This window comes from Panulirus ornatus, chromosome 52 (assembly GCF_036320965.1).
Source record: "Panulirus ornatus isolate Po-2019 chromosome 52, ASM3632096v1, whole genome shotgun sequence".
Classification (NCBI taxonomy): Eukaryota; Metazoa; Arthropoda; class Malacostraca; order Decapoda; family Palinuridae; genus Panulirus; species Panulirus ornatus.
In genome coordinates, this window is record NC_092275.1 from 11686150 (window position 1) to 11704904 (window position 18755).

The 18755-nt window shown below is 43.2% G+C and overlaps 1 protein-coding gene across 7 annotated transcripts in view; it reads left to right on the forward strand.

The window, feature by feature from the left end:
• LOC139765063 (uncharacterized) overlaps positions 1–18755 on the forward strand; it is a 197253-nt gene that overhangs the window by 54691 nt on the left and 123807 nt on the right. For all 7 annotated transcript variants that reach the window (XM_071692163.1, XM_071692164.1, XM_071692165.1 and 4 more), the window contains 2 exons: positions 3281–3417; positions 12361–12479. In XM_071692163.1, coding sequence (XP_071548264.1) covers positions 3281–3417; positions 12361–12479 — 256 coding nt within the window. The remainder of the gene's footprint in view (positions 1–3280; positions 3418–12360; positions 12480–18755) is intronic.

Below are 18755 nucleotides of genomic sequence, written 5' to 3' on the forward strand. Positions count from 1 at the left end.
CCCCACCCTATGATCCACTTCCGCTTCCATGGTTCCATCCGCTGACAGATCCACTCCCAGATATCTAAAACACTTCACTTCCTCCAGCCTCTCACCATTCAAACTCACCTCCCAATTGACTTGACCCTCAACCCTACTGTACCTAATAACCTTGCTCTTATTGACATTTACTCTTAACTTTCTTCTTCCACACACTTTACCAAACTCCGTCACCAGCTTCTGCAGTTTCTCACATGAATCCGCCACCAGCGCTGTATCATCAGCGAACAACAACTGACTCACTTCCCAAGCTCTCTCATCCCCAACAGACTTCATACTTGCCCCTCTTTCCAAAACTCTTGCATTTACCTCCCTAACAACCCCATCCATAAACAAATTAAACAACCATGGAGACATCACACACCCCTGCCGCAAACCTACATTCACTGAGAACCAATCACTTTCCTCTCTTCCTACACGTACACATGCCTTACATCCTCGATAAAAACTTTTCACTGCTTCTAACAACTTGCCTCCCACACCATATATTCTTAATACCTTCCACAGAGCATCTCTATCAACTCTATCATATGCCTTCTCCAGATCCATAAATGCTACATACAAATCCATTTGCTTTTCTAAGTATTTCTATATGTATGTATATACATATCGAGGATGTAAGGCATGTGTATGTGTAGGAAGAGAGGAAAGTGATTGGTTCTCAGTGAATGTAGGTTTGCCGCAGGGGTGTGTGATGTCTCCATGGTTGTTTGATTTGTTTATGGATGGGGTTGTTAGGAAGGTGAATGCAAGAGTTTTGGAAAGAGGGACAAGTATGCAGTCTGTTGTGGATGAGAGAGCTTGGGAAGTGAGTCAGTTGTTGTTCGCTGATGATACGGCGCTGGTGGCTGACTCATGTGAGAAACTGCAGAAGCTGGTGACTGAGTTTGGTAAAGTGTGTGAAAGAAGAAAGCTGAGAGTAAATGTGAATAAGAGCAAGGTTATTAGGTACATTAGGGTTGAGGGACAAGTCAATTGGGAGGTAAGTTTGAATGGAGGAAAACTTGAGGAAGTGAAGTGTTTTAGATATCTGTGAGTGGATTTGGCAGTGGATGGAACCATGGAAGCGGAAGTGAATCATAGGGTGGGGGAGGGGGCGAAAGTTCTGGGAGCATTGAAGAATGTGTGGAAGTCGAGAACATTATCCCCGAAAGCAAAAATGGGTATGTTTGAAGGAATGGTGGTTCCAACATTGTTATATGGTTGCGAGGCGTGGGCTATGAATAGAGTTGTGCGGAGGAGGTTGGATGTGCTGGAAATGAGATGCTTGAGGACAATATGTGGTGTGAGGTGGTTTGATAGAGTAAGTAATAATAGGGTAAGAGAGATGTGTGGTAATAAAAAGAGTGTGGTTGAGAGAGCAGAAGAGGGTGTTTTGAAATGGTTTTGTCACTTGGAGAGAATGAGTGAGGAAAGATTGACCAAGAGGATATATGTGTCAGAGGTGGAGGAAACGAGGAGAAGTGGGAGACCAAATTAGAGGTGGAAAGATGGAGTGAAAAAGATTTTGAGTGATCAGGGCCTGAACATGCAGGAGGGTGAAAGGCGTGCAAAGAATAGAGTGAATTGGAACGATGTGGCATACTGGGGTCGACTTGCTGTCAATGGATTGAACCAGGGCATGTGAAGCGTCTGGGGTAAACCATGGAAAGTTGTGTGGGGCCTTGATGTGGAAAGGGAGCTGTGGTTTCGGTGCATTATTACATGACAGCTAGAGACCGAGTGTGAATGAATGTGGCCTTTGTTGTCTTTTCCTAGCGCTACCTCATGCACATGTTGGGGGAGGGGTTGTTATTTCATGTGTGGCGGGGTGGTGATGGGAACGAGTAAAGGCAGACTATGAATTATGTACATGTTTATATATGTATATGTCTGTATGTGTATATACATGTATACATTGAGATGTATAGATATGTTTATTTGCGTGTGTGGACGTGTATGTATATACATGTGTATGTGGGTGGGTTGGGCCATTCTTTCGTCTGTTTCCTTGCGCTACCTTGCTAACGCGGGAGACAGTGACAAAGCAAAATAAATATAAAAATATATGCGTATATGGGTGTTTATGTATATATATGTGTACATGAGTGGATGGGCCATTCTTTGTCTGTCTCCCGGCACTACCTCACTGATGGAGGAATCAGCGATTAAGTATGATAGATAAATTGAATAATGTTATATGTAAAATATATAACACATGAAACACTTTGGGTAACCATGAAAAGGTCTGTGGGGCCTGGATATGGTTAGGGAGAGTTTGTCGTAGTATGGGTGGTCTTTGAAGTTATTTTACCTGAACTGACCTTCTCTGGGGCTACTGTCCATGGATTGACTATCTCTAGGGTCTCTGTCTTAGGTAGAACCATCTCTAGCGTTACTGGCCCTTGACAAACCATCTCAAGAGCTATTGCTCTAGAGCAGATTTTCTTTGGGGTCCCTGTCCCAGGGCCATCTCTAGAATCCCTGTTCAGCAAAGGACCATCTCAAGAATCCCTGTTCAGCAAAGGACCATCTCTTTGACCTCTGTTCCAGGATGGACCATCTTAGGGGTTCCTACCCTTGAATGAATAATCTGTGTGGTTAATCTACCAGGATGGATCTTTTTGGGCTTCCTTCACCAGAAAGGTATTCCAGGATGAACCATCTTTGGGATTCTTACCCTTGAATTAACAGTCTCTCAGGCTGCTGTACCAGGACGGATCATTCAGGGCTTACTTCACCAGAGTGGACAATTTCAGGTTATTGTCCTACGATGGACAAACTATGGGGTTACTCCCATGGGAGAAATCATCTCTGGGGTTCCTGTCCCAGGATGGATAATCTTTGTGGCTTATGTCCCAGAACAGACCATCTCTGGAGACCCTGTCCCAGAATGGACTATCTCTGGGGTCCCTGTCCTAGTACCATTCTTTGGGGTCCTGGAAAATTTTTCATTCCTTCATTACTGTCCTGAGGCAAAGGCTGTAGTGATTGATTTCTGTGGACTGTAATTATTATTATTGATTATATTTTTTTATTTTTATATGGCTTTGATACCATTACAGTTAAAAACTTGGTCTTGTTCTTGTTAGAGCAGCATAAATGTGTTGGACGCTGGCATTAGGCATGTGTAAAGCTCTGTGGCTGTGAAGCATAAATGGATTGATGTGGATGAAGGTTACTTCAGGTTGGGATTAACTACAGTACTGGCAAAGCCATCTGCTCTTCCTGACATCATGTCACATCATCTTAACTGTTACAGACTGTTACAATGAAGTTTTAGCCAAGTTGATGAGGCTGCAAGAGGTGGAGGACGTGACACACCCAAAGGTGAAGGCACTTCTGGACCAAATGTCCCGGGCAAGGCAGACCAGTGACCCAAATGATGCCGAACTCAAGGTACAAACATCTTCCTTAGGTAATAACCCTGATAGATGGTGTTTAACCATGCCAGGGTGATGATAGACTAGTGGTATTCAATATATAGCTCACGAACTGCATGTGGCCCACACTTATCTCTCTTTTGGCCTGAAAGTGAGGATAGTTATATTTCAATAAGTGATTGTAAGTAATATTCATATATGTAGAGAAGAATAGTTTGGTTATTGAACTGTGACATATAAAGTGGTAGAAATTAAGTGCAATTCTTTTATGGACTGGGAGACCATTTTGCACAATGATTCTACATTTAGATATTTTTACAAAGCCTTTGTGGCCCAGTTGGCTCGTACAGTTTTTGTGGTGAACATCACTGTGGTAGATGGTGCTTAATCATGCCAGACTCATGACAGACGGTGCTTACCCATGCCAGAGTGATGATAGACAGTGCCTACCAGTGTCAGGGTGATGATAGGCGGTGTTTACCCTTACGTTGATGATGTTAGACAGTTTTCACCCCAGCCAAGGCGATAGTAGAGGGTGCTTACCCATGCCAGGGTGAGGATAGACAATTCATACCTATGCCACAATGTGGATAGACAGTTCTTACCCATGCCACAGTGATGATAGATGGTGCTTACCTGTGCCAGGATGATGATAGGTGATGTTAACCCATACCATGATGATGATAGATGCTTCCGGTATGGCCATAAGTGCAGTAGGTGAAGTGGGAAAGGTGGCTGGTATAGCCATAAGTGCGGTAGGTCAAGTGGGGAAGGAGGATGGTATGGCTATGAGTGTAGCAGGTCAGGTGGGTAAGGTGGCTGGTATGGCCATAAGTGCAATATGTGAGGTGATGAAGGTCTCCTATAGGCATACTCACCATCAAGCAGTATTTTATGCTTCTGGTTTGGTGAAGAGAGAAGAGGAGGTGAAAACCTTGTGGAAGATGAAGTCCGGCAAGGCAGCGGGAGTGGATGGTATTGCAGTTGAATTTATTTAGAAAGGGGGTGAATGTGTTGTTGATTGGTTGGTGAAGACATTTAATGTATGTATGGATCATGGTGAAGTGCCTGAGGATTGGCGGAATGCATGTATAGTGCCATTGTACAAAGGCAGAGGGGATAAAAGTGAGTGTTCAAACTGCAGAGGCATATATTTGTTGAATATTCCTGGAAAATTGTATAGGAAGGCATTGATTGAGAGGGTGAAGGTATATATAGAGCATCAGATTAGGGAGGAGCAGTGTGGTTTCAGAAGTGGTAGAAGATGTGTGGATCATGTTTACTTTGAAGAATATTTCTTTTTTCTTTCATACTATTCGCCATTTCCCGTGTTAGCGAGGTAGCGTTAAGAACAGAGGACTGGGCCTTTGAGGGAATATCCTCATCTGGCCCCTTTCTCTGTTCCTTCTTTGAGAAAAACAAAAAAAAACAAGACGGGAGGATTTCCAGCCCCCCCGCTCCCTTCCCTTTTAGTCGCCTTCTACGACACGCAGGGAATACGTGGGAAGTATTCTTTCTCCCCTATCCCCTATCCCAAGAATATATGTGAGGAATATATAGAAGAACTAGAAAAAGAGATGAGTTTGTATGTGGCATTTATAGATCTTGAGAAAGCATATGTTAGGCTTGATAGAAATGCTTTTTGGAATGTATTAAGAACTAATGGTGTGGAAGCAGTGAGAAGTTTTTATTAAGATTGTAAGTCATTTGTATGAGTAGGAAGAGGAGAGTGATTGGTTTCCAGTAAAGGTTGGTCTGCGGCAGGGGTGTATGATGTCACCATTGTTGTTTAATTTGTTTATGGATGGCATGGTTATGGAGGTAAATGCAAGAGTTTTGGAGAGAGGGGTGATTATGCAGTCTATTGGGTATGAGATGGCCTGGGAAGTGAGTCAGTTGTTGTTTGTCGATGATACAGCACTGGTGGCTATTTGAGTGAGAAATCAGATGTTGATGAAATGAGTTTGTAAAAGTGTGTGTAAGGAGAAAGTTGAGAGTAAATGTGAATAATAGCAAGGTTGGGATGTGAGTTTGAATAGAGAAAAATTAGAGTAAGTGAAGTGTTTTAGATATCTGTGAGTGGACTTAGCAGCAAATGGAACCATAGAAGCTGAAGTGAGTCATAGGGTGGGGGAGGGAGTGAAAGTTCTGGGAGTGATGAAAAGTGTGAGTGGGAGTGCGAAAAGAGAGAGTGGTATCTTGGAGAGCAAAAATGGGTATGTTTGAAGGAATAGTAGTTTCAACAATATTATATGGTTGCGAGCCATGGGCTAAGATAGGGTGGTACAGAAGAGGGTGGATGTTTTGGAAATAAAATGTTTGAGGACAATATATAGTGTGAGGTGGTTTGATTGAGCAAGTGATGAAAGAGTAAGAAAGATATGTGCTAATAAAAAGAGTGTTGTTGAGAGAGCAGAAGAGGGTGCGTTGAAATGGTTTGGACATATGAAGAGAATGAGTGAGGAAAGGTTGACAAAGAGGATATATTTGTCAGACGTGGAGAGAACAAGGAGAAGTGAGAAACCAAATTGGAGATGGAAAGATGGAGTAAAAAAGATTTTGAGTGGTAGGAGGATGAAAGGCATGCATGGAATAGAGTGAATTGGAACAGTGTGGTGTACTGGGGTCGATGTGCTGTCAATGGACTGAACCAGGACATGTGAAGCATTATGGGTAAACCATGGAAAGGTCTGTGGGGCCTGGATATGGATATGGAGCTTTGGTTTTGGTGCATTACACGTGACCACATGACATCTAGAGAATGAGTGTGAGTGGATGTGGCCTTTTTTCATGTTTCTGAGTGCTACTTTGCTTACACAGAGGGTGGCAGTGCTGTTTCCTGTTGGGTAGGGTTCGCATCAGGAATGGATGAAGGTGAGCAGGTATGAATTTGTACACCCTCTGAAAAATTATTCGGCATCATAGGCTACGGTACACCCTGCAACGGTCACTAGTGTTGTTAGTACCCTGTCTCTCGCTGTGTGTGTGTGTGTGTGTGTGTGTGTGTGTATGGAAGTAATATGATGTTTCCTGCGGCCTCGTGTCATATTTAACAGTTGATAAGCAGGAGTACTTAGAGTGTTAGTACCAAAGCCTCTGAATGGCATAGCACTCCCCTCTGTAATATGATATCAAACTCACAATCTGCATTGATATGTGCATGGCAACCAATGAATCAAGTTGCCATTTAGGGATTTCTTATATTATGAGATGTAATGACCTAAACCCACATCTGCAAAGTGTATATGATGGCAAGTATGTAAACACCCAGTAATATAAGACCACATGCACAAAGAATGCAGAATATTTGTGTACCTTAATTGTAAAACATTATTAAGCACAACTCTGGCATGATTATGAAGCAGGAAATGAGTTGCAAAACTAGATGTGATATTTCTTTATTATACTAATCATGATAGGATTAGTAGGTCCCCGAGGGTGTGATTGGTGGAAAAATTCATGAGACAAACAATATTAGTGTTAGCACAGAAATTTACCACAGGAAGTTCATTATCTGAATACAATGTATTGAATATGTTGGAAACAGAATTAGTTCAGTCTGCAGTGAGTTCAGGTTGAGAGCACACAGTAGGAATTGCAATATTTATTTTGAATCATATCTATGCAAGATGAGATGAAAACCATGCCAAACAAGTTTAATTGATAGAATTAAAAGTGCTATTACTTCTAGTGAAACATGTTTACCTTTCGTATCAAGCAATTAACCAGCTTGGCACAGGACAGATCAACCTTTATAATATATCCAATACTCTGTGACTGGAAGTTTGTTATCAGCAAGAATAGATACTACTGTGTTGTTACTCTGAATCCTGTTGTAGTGGTTCATTTGTATCATGAAGCATAATTTGGATCATGAAGCACAGTCTGAACGTAGAGCCACTGTAAATCTTTATTGATATCAGTCACAAGCTGCTGAGTAATTGACAATGCAGCAGGCCAGGAATACCAACCAAGCACTGCACTTCAGGAGATTTTTAAAACTTTTCATGTGGTGTGTCATATTGTATAAGTATGTGTATATGTATTTTTCGTACATATTCGCCATTTCTTGCATTAATGAGGTAGCATTAAGAACAGAGGGCTGAGCCTTCGAGGGAATATACTCTCTTGACCCCTTTCTCTGTTCCTTCTTTTGGAAAAGTAAAAGCTGGAGGGGAGGATTTCCAGCCCTCCGCTCCCTCCCCTTTTAGTCACCTTTTACAACATGCAGGGAATACATGGGAAGTATATGTTGATATTTATATATATGTATATGTACGTGTATGTGCATGTATGTATATGTGTGTGTACATGAGTGGTGGGTCTCTCTTTCTCTGTTTCTTGGTGCTGCCTCGTTAATGTGGGAAACGGCGATCATCTACAATAGATAAATACTTGCCCTTGATATCTCGTTTCACTAAGGAGTAGTAACAGAAACTCACTTCTGGCTTAGTGTTCCTTAGTTGTTCATCATTGTTTGACATATGGCTTGATAACATCAGTGGAAGACAAGGTAACGCTTACAGTCATGATTTGTTTTTAATGAGAACAGTCACTTATTAATAAAAGAGATAAGAAGCAGAATACATTATAGGGTATAATAGTTTCAACTTCATGTTAGGCATGTGACAAATTACCACTGTTTTGGTCTGACTTTCTTCCTTTCATGTTAGGCATGTGACAAATTACCACTGTTTTGGTCTGACTTTCTTCCTTTGCCCTGTTGGCATGCGTTATTCTGCCCTGAACCTGATGTACAATTCTCTGCCTTACCCTGTTCTACCCTACCTATCTTACCATCAAATCACATTGTCAAGTATATATATCAGTTACATATACTAAAAACATTACTAGGGTCCACACTGATCCTTGAGATACTACAGGTGACTGTTTGAGTCTTGAAAACTTGACTCCAATCTCTGTTCTCATTTTCTTTTCATTCAAGTAATCCCTTATTCGGGATGATAGAGCTCCTAGAATATCTTTGTACTCTAACTTCCTTACTATTCTGTGATCAGGTACATGTTCAAATGCTTTCTTAAGATCCAGGTATATGTAGCTAGCTCAAACTTCCCTTTCCTGGATTACCACTGATACTCAGTCATAAAAGTTTAAATGATTTGTGACATGATTTTCCAACACTGAAACCAGACTATTTGTCAAATGAAAGGTCTTACATCTTAAGGTGGTCTCCTCACTCTTTCCATAGTATTATTATTATTATTTTGCTTTGTCGCTGTCTCCCGCGTTTGCGAGGTAGCGCAAGGAAACAGACGAAAGAAATGGCCCAACCCACCTCCATACACAATGTATACACACACACACGTCCACACACGCAAATATACATACCTATACATCTCAATGTACACATATATATACATACACAGACACATACATATATACCCATGCACACAATTCACACTGTCTGCCCCCATTCATTCCCATCGCCACCTCGCCACACATGGAATACCATCCCCTTCCCCCCTCATGTGTGCGAGGTAGCACTAGGAAAAGACAACAAAGGCCCCATTCGTTCACACTCAGTCTCTAGCTGCCACGCAATAATGCCTGAAACCACAGCTCCCTTTCCACATCCAGGCCCCACACAACTTTCCATGGTTTACCCCAGACGCTTCACATGCCCTGATTCAATCCACTGACAACACATCAACCCCAGTATACCACATCGATCCAATTCACTCTATTCCTTGCCCTCCTTTCACCCTCCTGCATGTTCAGGCCCCGATCACACAAAATCTTTTTCACTCCATCTTTCCACCTCCAATTTGGTCTCCCACTTCTCCTCGTTCCCTCCACCTCCGACACATATATCCTCTTGGTTAATCTTTCCTCACTCATTCTCTCCATGTGCCCAAACCATTTCAAAACACCCTCTTCTGCTCTCTCAACCATGCTCTTTTTATTTCCACACATCTCTCTTACCCTTACATTACTTACTCTATCAAACCACCTCACACCACACATTATCCTCAAACATCTCATTTCCAGCACATCCACCCTCCTCCACACAACTCTATCCATAGCCCACGCCTCGCAACCATACAACATTGTTGGAACCACTATTCCTTCAAACATACCCATTTTTGCTTTCCGAGATAATGTTCTCGACTTCCACACATTCTTCAAGGCTCCCAGGATTTTTGCCCCCTCCCCCACCCTATCATTCACTTCCGCTTCCATGGTTCCATCCGCTGCCAGATCCACTCCCAGATATCTAAAACACTTTACTTCCTCCAGTTTTTCTCCATTCAAACTAACCTCCCAATTGACTTGACCCTCAACCCTACTGTACCTAATAACCTTGCTCTTATTCACATTTACTCTTAACTTTCTTCTTTCACACACTTTACCAAACTCAGTCACCAGCTTCTGCAGTTTCTCACATGAATCAGCCACCAGCGCTGTATCATCAGCGAGCAACAACTGACTCACTTCCCAAGCTCTCTCATCCCCAACAGACTTCATACTTGCCCCTCTTTCCAAAACTCTTGCATTCACCTCCCTAACAACCCCATCCATAAACAAATTAAACAACCATGGAGACATCACACACCCTGCCGCAAACCTACATTCACTGAGAACCAATCACTTTCCTCTCTTCCTACACGTACACATGCCTTACATCCTTGATAAAAACTTTTCACTGCTTCTAACAACTTGCCTCCCACACCATATATTCTTAATACCTTCCACAGAGCATCTCTCTCAACTCTATCATATGCCGTAGTATTGCTTCTAATACTTTACAAGCTACATTTATTGGGAAATGTGTCTATATCTTTCCAACACTGAAACCAAACTATTTGTCAAATGAAAGTTCTTGCATCTTAAGGTGGTCTCCTCACCCTTCCCATAGTATTGCTTCTAATACTTTACAAGCTACATTTATAGGGAAATGTGTCTATAGCTTTCTTTCTTTTCTTTTATGATAGTACCATGTTTGCTTGTTTCCATATACATGATAGTTTTCATTCTGTTAGTGAATGTTCAGAAATGGATTACTTAATTCCTCTGCATATTATCTCAACACACAGCAGGATCTTTTCCTATCTTTTCCTTTTATTCAATATACTCATTTTTTTTTCATACTGCTGCTTGGATTTGGCTACTTTCTTTGAAAATGAATACAGACTGAACATTCCTTTTTAGAATTTCACATATCTTTTCCTCCTTATAAGTTTTTCCTTCAACTATTATACTTTACTCCTTGTCCTAAATCTGTATCTTACTTCTAACATAGTTCTAGAATGATTTTGGTTAATATGCATATTTATCCTCTATCATTCTCAAAGTTTCCCTTTTCTCATTTGGATATGCTCATTCTGACCTTGTTTCTACCTTGTACTGTTCTTGTACTCCAGTTATACAGGTACTTGTGTTGTAAAGAGTAAAGATGTCCTGGCATACAGTTCTAGGCTTTGTACAGATGATGGTATTATATAGAATAAGACAGGTGCTGGGGTTATATGGATGCAGATCTTTTACAGACATTGGTGATGTACAGATGCAAGGGTTTTGCAGGTGCTGTTTTAAGATGCTGCGTTGTATAGGTGCAGATGCATTACAGGTGCCCTTGTTTTACAAATGGTGGTGTAGTTTAAAGTTCGATAGATGCTTGTGTCGTACAGATACTAGTTCTGCACAGATGCAGTTTTTAACCGATGATGTAGATGTACAGATGTTTTTCTTGTAAAGACACTGGTGCAGCACAGGTACAGATGTCTTATGAATGAATATGTTTTGCAGGTGCTGGTGTTGTACATATGTTGGTGGTGTAACAATAGGACAGATGCATATGTTTCATATAGTAAGACAATCAGGTGTTGTACAGAAACATTTTTTTTTTTTATTATACTTTGTCGCTGTCTCCCTGCGTTTGCGAGGTAGCGCAAGGAAACAGACGAAAGAAATGGCCCAACCCCCCCCCATACACATGTATATACATACGTCCACACATGCAAATATACATACCTACACAGCTTTCCATGGTTTACCCCAGACGCTTCACATGCCTTGATTCAATCCACTGACAGCACGTCAACCCCGGTATACCACATCGCTCCAATTCACTCTATTCCTTGCCCTCCTTTCACCCTCCTGCATGTTCAGGCCCCGATCACACAAAATCTTTTTCACTCCATCTTTCCACCTCCAATTTGGTCTCCCTCTTCTCCTTGTTCCCTCCACCTCCGACACATATATCCTCTTGGTCAATCTTTCCTCACTCATTCTCTCCATGTGCCCAAACCACTTCAAAACACCCTCTTCTGCTCTCTCAATCACGCTCTTTTTATTTCCACACATCTCTCTTACTCTCACGTTACTCACTCGATCAAACCACCTCACACCACACATTGTCCTCAAACATCTCATTTCCAGCACATCCATCCTCCTGCGCACAACTCTATCCATAGCCCACGCCTCGCAACCATACAACATTGTTGGAACCACTATTCCTTCAAACATACCCATTTTTGCTTTCCGAGATAATGTTCTCGACTTCCACACATTCTTCAAGGCCCCCTTGAAACATATGTTTTAGAAATGCTGGTAGAAAAGTGCATATTGTACACTTCCTCATGTTGGAATTATAATTTTTTTTACAGATGCTCGTGTTCAGATTCGTACTGTTTTTTTACAGATGCAGATGTTGTTCATGTGCACTTTTTATTGATGTATTTGTACAGGTAGAGGTATTTTTCACAGTAAGATAAAAGCAGATGTTGTGCAAGTCTTGGTGTTGTATAGAATGATATAGATGCAGATATTGAACAGGTCCTGAGGATTTACAGTTGCTGATATTCAGTAGGAGTGACATGTTGTGCAGGTGCCAATTTAGCATAAAGTAACTTAGATGCAGCTATTATATTGTTGTTGATGTTGTACTGGTGTATATGTTATATAGAGTACTTATTATACAGTTGCCGATGTTGTACAGGTGTTGGTAGTGGCCCGGCGAGAGAGCCACTGGGTGTGGAGACAACTGCAACAGGTGCTAGGTACGGCCACTGTTGCTCTGCTCACCAGCTTACCGGAGTACCGACGCATCCTTCATGTGTATGTACAAGGAGGCTGTAATTCCATGTCATAGTCTGTAGCATTGAACAGGACAAGTAGACTGTCCTCCCAAGAGATAGTCTATAGCATTGGGCATTTAAAAGTAAACTGTCCTTTCCTTTGGTAATTTGGAGAACTGGGCAGGTACCACCACACTCTCCTCTCCAGTGGTAGTCTGTAGAACTTGGCAGTTACCAGTAAACAAAGTACCCCAATGGTAGTCTGCACCACTGGGCAGGTACCAGCACAGTTTCTTCCTAGGGGTTGCCTGTACCAGTGGACAGACACTAGTACCTTGTCCTCTACAGTGGTAGTGTGTACTGCTGAGTAGATGCCAGTAGGTTGTCTTCCCCAGTGGTAGTCTGTGCCACTGATCAATTACCAGTAAACTGTCCTTCAAGTGGTTAGTACCACTTGGCAAATACCAGTACAATGTCTGCCCCAATGGTAGTCTGTAGCACTGGGCAGGTACCAGTACACTGTCCACTCCAGTGGTAGTTTGTCATACTGGAAGGTACCAATACACTGTCCTCCCCATGGTAGTCTGCAATGCTGGGTGATTACCAGAGCACTGTCCTTCCCAGTGGTATTATGCAGCATTGGGTAGGTACCGGTACACTGTCTTCCCCTATTGTAGTTTGTACCAGCAAGCAGGTAACAGTAGAGTGTCCTCCCATTTGCAGTTTGCACCAATGGGCAGGTACCAGTAGACTGTCCTTCCCAATGGTTGTTTGCAGCACTGGGCAGGTACCAGTAGACTGTCCTTCCCAATGGTTGTTTGCAGCACTGGGCAGGTACCAGTAGACTGTCCTTCCCAGTGGTGGTTTGTTGCACTGAGCAGGTACCAGTAGGCTGTACTTCCCCAGTGGTAGTCAGTACCACTGGGTAGATACCAGTACACTGTCCTCCCCAGTGATAGTCTGTAATGAAGGGCAGGTACCTGTACATTGTCCTCCCCACAGGTAATCTGTACCACTGGGCATGTACCAGTACACTCTCCACCCCAGAGGTAGTCTTTATCTCTGAGCAGGTTTAGTACACTGTCCTCCCTAGTGATAGTCAGTACCACCGGGCAGCTATCGGTAGACTGTCCCCATTAGTAGATTGTAGCACTAGGCAGGTACCAATATACTGTCCTTCACAGTGGTAGTCTGTACCTCTGGGCAGGTATCAGTAAACTGTCCTCACTAGTGATAGTATGTACCACTGGATGGGTACCAGTACATTTTCCTCCCATTTGGTAATCAGTACCACTGGGCATGTACCAGTTGACTCTCCTCTCCAGTGGTAGTCTATACCATTGGGCAGGTACCTATACATTGTCTTCTCCAGCAGTAGTTTGAAGCACAGGGCAGGTACCGGTAGACTTTCCTCCCAGAGTGGTAGTCCATAGCACTGGGCAAGTACCTGTAGATTTTTCTTCCCATTGGTAGTCTGTAACATTGTGCAGGTACCAGTGCACTGTCCTATCCAGTGGTAGTTTGCAGTGGTATGCAGGTACAAGTAGACTGTCCTCCCAAGTGGGTGTTTGTAGCACTGGGAATATAACTATATTATCCTCTCTGGGGTAATCTATAGTAGTCTTAGCAATGGGCACTGTCCTCCACAGTGGTAGTTTGTAGCACTGGATCAGTACCATTAGACTGTCCTCCACTGTGGTAGTCTGTAGCACTGGACAGGTGCTGCTTGACTGTCCTTCCCAGTGATTGTCTGTAGCCCTAGGCATATAGCAGTATACTGTCCTCTCAGGGGTAATCTATAGTGCTTGGCTTATACCAGTACACTCTCCTTCCCAGTGGAAGTCTGCATCTCTGGGCAAGTATCAGTTCACAGTCCTTCCTAGTGGCAGTCTGTACCACTGTTTAGGTACCAGTACATTTTTTCCCCAAGTGGTAATCTGTACCACTGCACAGGTACTAATAGACTGTCCTGCCCATTGGTAGCTTATACCACTGGGCAGGTATTAGTACATGGTCTTCTTCAATGGTAGTTTGGAGCACTGGGCAGATACCATTAGACTTGCCTCCCACAGTGATAGTCTATACCACTGGACAAGCACCTGTGGATTTTTCTTCCCTTTGGTAGTGTGTAGCACTGGGCAGGAAACCATTGTGCTGTACTATCCAGTGATAGTTTGTAGCACTGGGCAGGTAATGGTAGACTGTCCTCCTTAGTGGTTGTCTGGAGCACTGGGAGTATAACTATGTCCTCTCAGAGGTAACCTCTAGTGTTGGGAAGTACCACTACACTCTCCTCCCCACTGGTAGTCTGTACCACTAGGTAGGTACCAGTACACTGTCCTCCCCAGGGGTAGTCTGTACCACTGGGTAGGTACTAGTGCATTGTCCTCTCCACTGGTAATCTGTACCACTGGGCAGATACCAGTAGAGTGTCCTCCCAAGTAGTAGTCTGTCCCACTGTGCAGGAACCTGTACATTGTCCTCTCCAGTGGTAGTTTGAGTTACTGGACAGGTACTGGTAGACTGCCCTCCCTCTGTGGTAGTCTGTTGCACTGAACACGTATATGTCAATTTTTCTTCCCAGTATTAGTCTGTAGCTCTGGATAGGTGTACCAGTACATTATTCTCCCCAGTGGTAGTTTGTATTACTGGGCACATACCCTAGGTTGTCCTTCCCATTGATATTCTTTATCACCGGAAGGTGCTAATACGTTGTCCTTCATGTGGTAGTCTGCAACACTGGGCGTTTACCAGAGCACTGTCCTTCTGTGGTATTTTGTAGCACTTGGTAGGTACCAGCACACTGTCCTCTCCAACTGTAATTTGTACTACTGAGCAGGTTACAGTAGACTGTCCTCCAAGTGGTAGTTTGTAGTATTCGGCAGGTACCAGTAGACTTTCCTCTCCATTGGTAGTTTATAGCACAAAGCAGGTACCAGTAGACTCTCCTCCCCAATGGCAGTTTGTAACACTAGGCAGGTACCAGTAGACTCTCCTCCCAATGATAGTTTGTAACACTGGGCAGATACCAGTATACTATCCTCCTCAATGGTATTTTGTAGCACTAGGCAGGTACTAGTAGACTTTCTTCCCTGGTGGTAGTTTGTACCACTGGGAAAGTACAAGTATATTGTGTTCTCCAGTGTTAGTTGGAAGCAGTTAGTTGGAAGCATTGAACAGTTACTGATAGACTGTCTTCCCACAGTGGTAGTCTATAACACTGGGCAAGTACCCATAGATTTTTCTTCCAAATAGTAGTCGGTAGTACTGGGCAGGTACAGTACACTGTCCTTCCTAGTGGTGGTCTGTAGCACTTGGCACATATCGACTGTCCTCCCTAGTGTTTGTCTGTAGCCCTAGGCATACAACAGTATACTGTCTTCTTAGGGGTAATTTACAATGCTGAGCTTATACCAGTACACTCTCCTCCCCAGTGTTAGTCTTTATCTCTGGGCTGGTATCAGTGCACTCTCCTCCCTAGTGGTAGTCTGTACCAGTGGGTAGCTCCCAGTAGACTCTCCTCTAAAGTGGTAGTTTGTAACTCTAGGCAGATACTGGTAGACTGGCCTCCCCAATGGTAGTGTGTAACACTGGGTAAGTACCAGTACACTCCCTTTTCTGTTAGTAGTTTGTAGCACTGGACAGGTAACGATAGACTGTCCTTCACAGTGGTAGATACCAGTACACTGACCTCCCCAGTGATAGTTTGTACCACTGGGCAAGTACCAGTATATTATCCTCCCCAGTGGTAATATGTACCACTGGACATATACCAGTAGACTCTCATCAGTGGTAGTCTGTACCACTGGGGAAGGTACCAGTAGACTGCTCTCCCACAGTGATTGTCTTTAGCACTGGACAAGTACCCATAGATTTTTCTTCCCTTTGGTAGTCTGCAGCACTGGGCAGGTACCAGTACACTGTCTTTTCCAGTGGTAGTTTGTAGCAGTGGGCAGATACTGGTAGATTGTCTTTCCAGTGGTTTATATGGCACTAGGCACATAACAGCATACTGTCTTCTCAGAGATGATCTCTAGTGTGGGGCTTTTACCAGTACATTTTCTTCCCCAGTGGTAGTCTGTATCTCTGGGTAGATATCAGTGCACTGTCCTCCTCCCTAGTGGTAGTCTTTACCAGCAGGCAGCTTCCAGTAGACTGTCCTCCCCAGTGGTAGTTTGTAGGACTGAGCAGGCATTGCTAGACTGTCCTTCCCAATGGTAGTGTATTGTACTGGAAAGGTACCAGTACACTGTCCTCCCCATAGTCGTCTGTAGCACTCAGCAGGTACCAGTACATTGTCCTCCTCAGTGGTAGTTCCTACCACTAGAAGGTATCAATACACTGTCCTACCCTGTGATAGTGTGCATCACTGGGCACTTACCAGAGCACTGCTCTCCTGAATGTTATTTTGTAAGACTGGGCCAGTACCAGTAGACTGTCCTCCCCAATGGTGATTTGTAGCAGTGGGCAGGTACCAGTACACTGTCCTCTCCATTTGTAGTTTGTAGCATTAGGCAGGGAAAAGTAGACTGTCCTTTACAGTGGTAGTCTGTAGCACTGGGCAGCTACTAGTGGACTGTCCGCTCAAGTGGTAATATTTAGCACTGGGCTGATATCAGCTGACATTTTCCCCAGTAGTAGTCTGTACCACTGGGTAGGTACCAGTACGTTGTCCTCCTCAGTGGTAATCTTTACCACATGGCAGGTACTAGTAGACTGTCCTCCCCAGAAGTAGTCTGTCCCACTGTACATTGTCATTTCCAGTGGTGGTTTGAAGCACGGGAGGTACCAGTAGACTTCTCCCACATTGTTAGTCTGAAGTACTGGGTAGGTATCTGAAGACTTTTCTTCCCATTGGTGATCTGTAGTACTGCGCAGTTATCAGTACATCGTCCTCCCCAGTAGTAATTTGTAGCATGGCATGTACCAGTAGTCTCTCCTCCCCAGTGATAGTTTGTAGCACTAGGCATATAACAATACACTGCATTCTCCAGGGGTGATATATTGTGCTGGGCCTATACCAGCACTCTCTCCTCCCCAGTGTTGGCCTGTACCTTTGGGCAGGTATCAGTACATTGTCCTTCCTAGTGGCAGTCTGTAGCATTGGGCAGGTACTGGTAGACTGTCCTCCCTGGTGTTAGTCTGTAGTACTGGGTAGATACTTTTAGACTGTCCTTCCTGGTGTTAGCCTATTGCACTGGGTAGATACCAGTACACTGTCCTCCCCATTAGTCGTCTGTAGTACTGAGCAGGTACCAGTAGACTGTTCTTCCCAGTGGTTGTCTGTAGTACTGGGCAGGTACCAGTACACACTGTCCTCCAATGGTAGTTTGAAGTACTGGACTGGTACTGATAGACTGTCCTCCCAATTGGTAGTCTGTAGCATTGGACAGGTCACTGTAGACTGTCTTCCTCTGTGGTAATCTGTGGCACTGGTAAGGTACCAGGACACTGTCCTGCCAAGTGTTAGTCTGTAACACTTGGCAGGTACCTTTATGTTATTTCATTAACAGCATATTCATCACCAAATGGACTGTTAGCAGGATCAGTCATAACATTAGTTGTTTTGCATCTTGCTTTGGTTGAAGAACTGGTATTAAGTATAGCAGCATGAGTTTTAGGATTTACATCGGCCTTAACAGTAAGCCCAGCTGTTAAGTTCACCTTCTCTAATAGACAAATGTGGGTTGAATACTGCAGCAGAAGGAGGTGTCTCACTCCATTCATACTGGAAAAGACAATCTTAAAGGATGCTCTAAAATGTCTCCACAAAATTTTTATAGTAGGTAGATTTAAAATCTCTACAAGATGGTGTCTGAGCCCATAAATGGATAGGACTACATAGCAGCTGGCATCAGAGGTGACTCTTTAAGCTATCATTATATCATACATTAGCAGCTTATTTGAAACAAGTTAGGTAAAATTAAGAAGCCTTACACTACACCTAAAGAAAACTAATGAAAGTACTTGATTTTTTAAGTACATGTACCACATTTTGTCTAGTACAAGTATGATTACAGGTACAAACAATTGTGCATATCAGATACAAGTAAAGTTACAAGGACCTAAAATTTGGTACTTGAGAACCAAGTATCAAGTACAAGTAATCTATTGACCCCTGGCATCCCCTAAAGTGAGTTTTGACAATAATGCCAAGAATTTCCTTTGAGATATGTGTAGATACAACAGTGAAAAAAATATGCCCAAAGCTACCCCCGAGATGATAGTAAATAGGCTATTTCAGAGAAATGTCAACGGTTGCCCTTGAGATGGTGGTTGATGGTAAAGAAATGGTAGGCAATAATTGAATGTCATA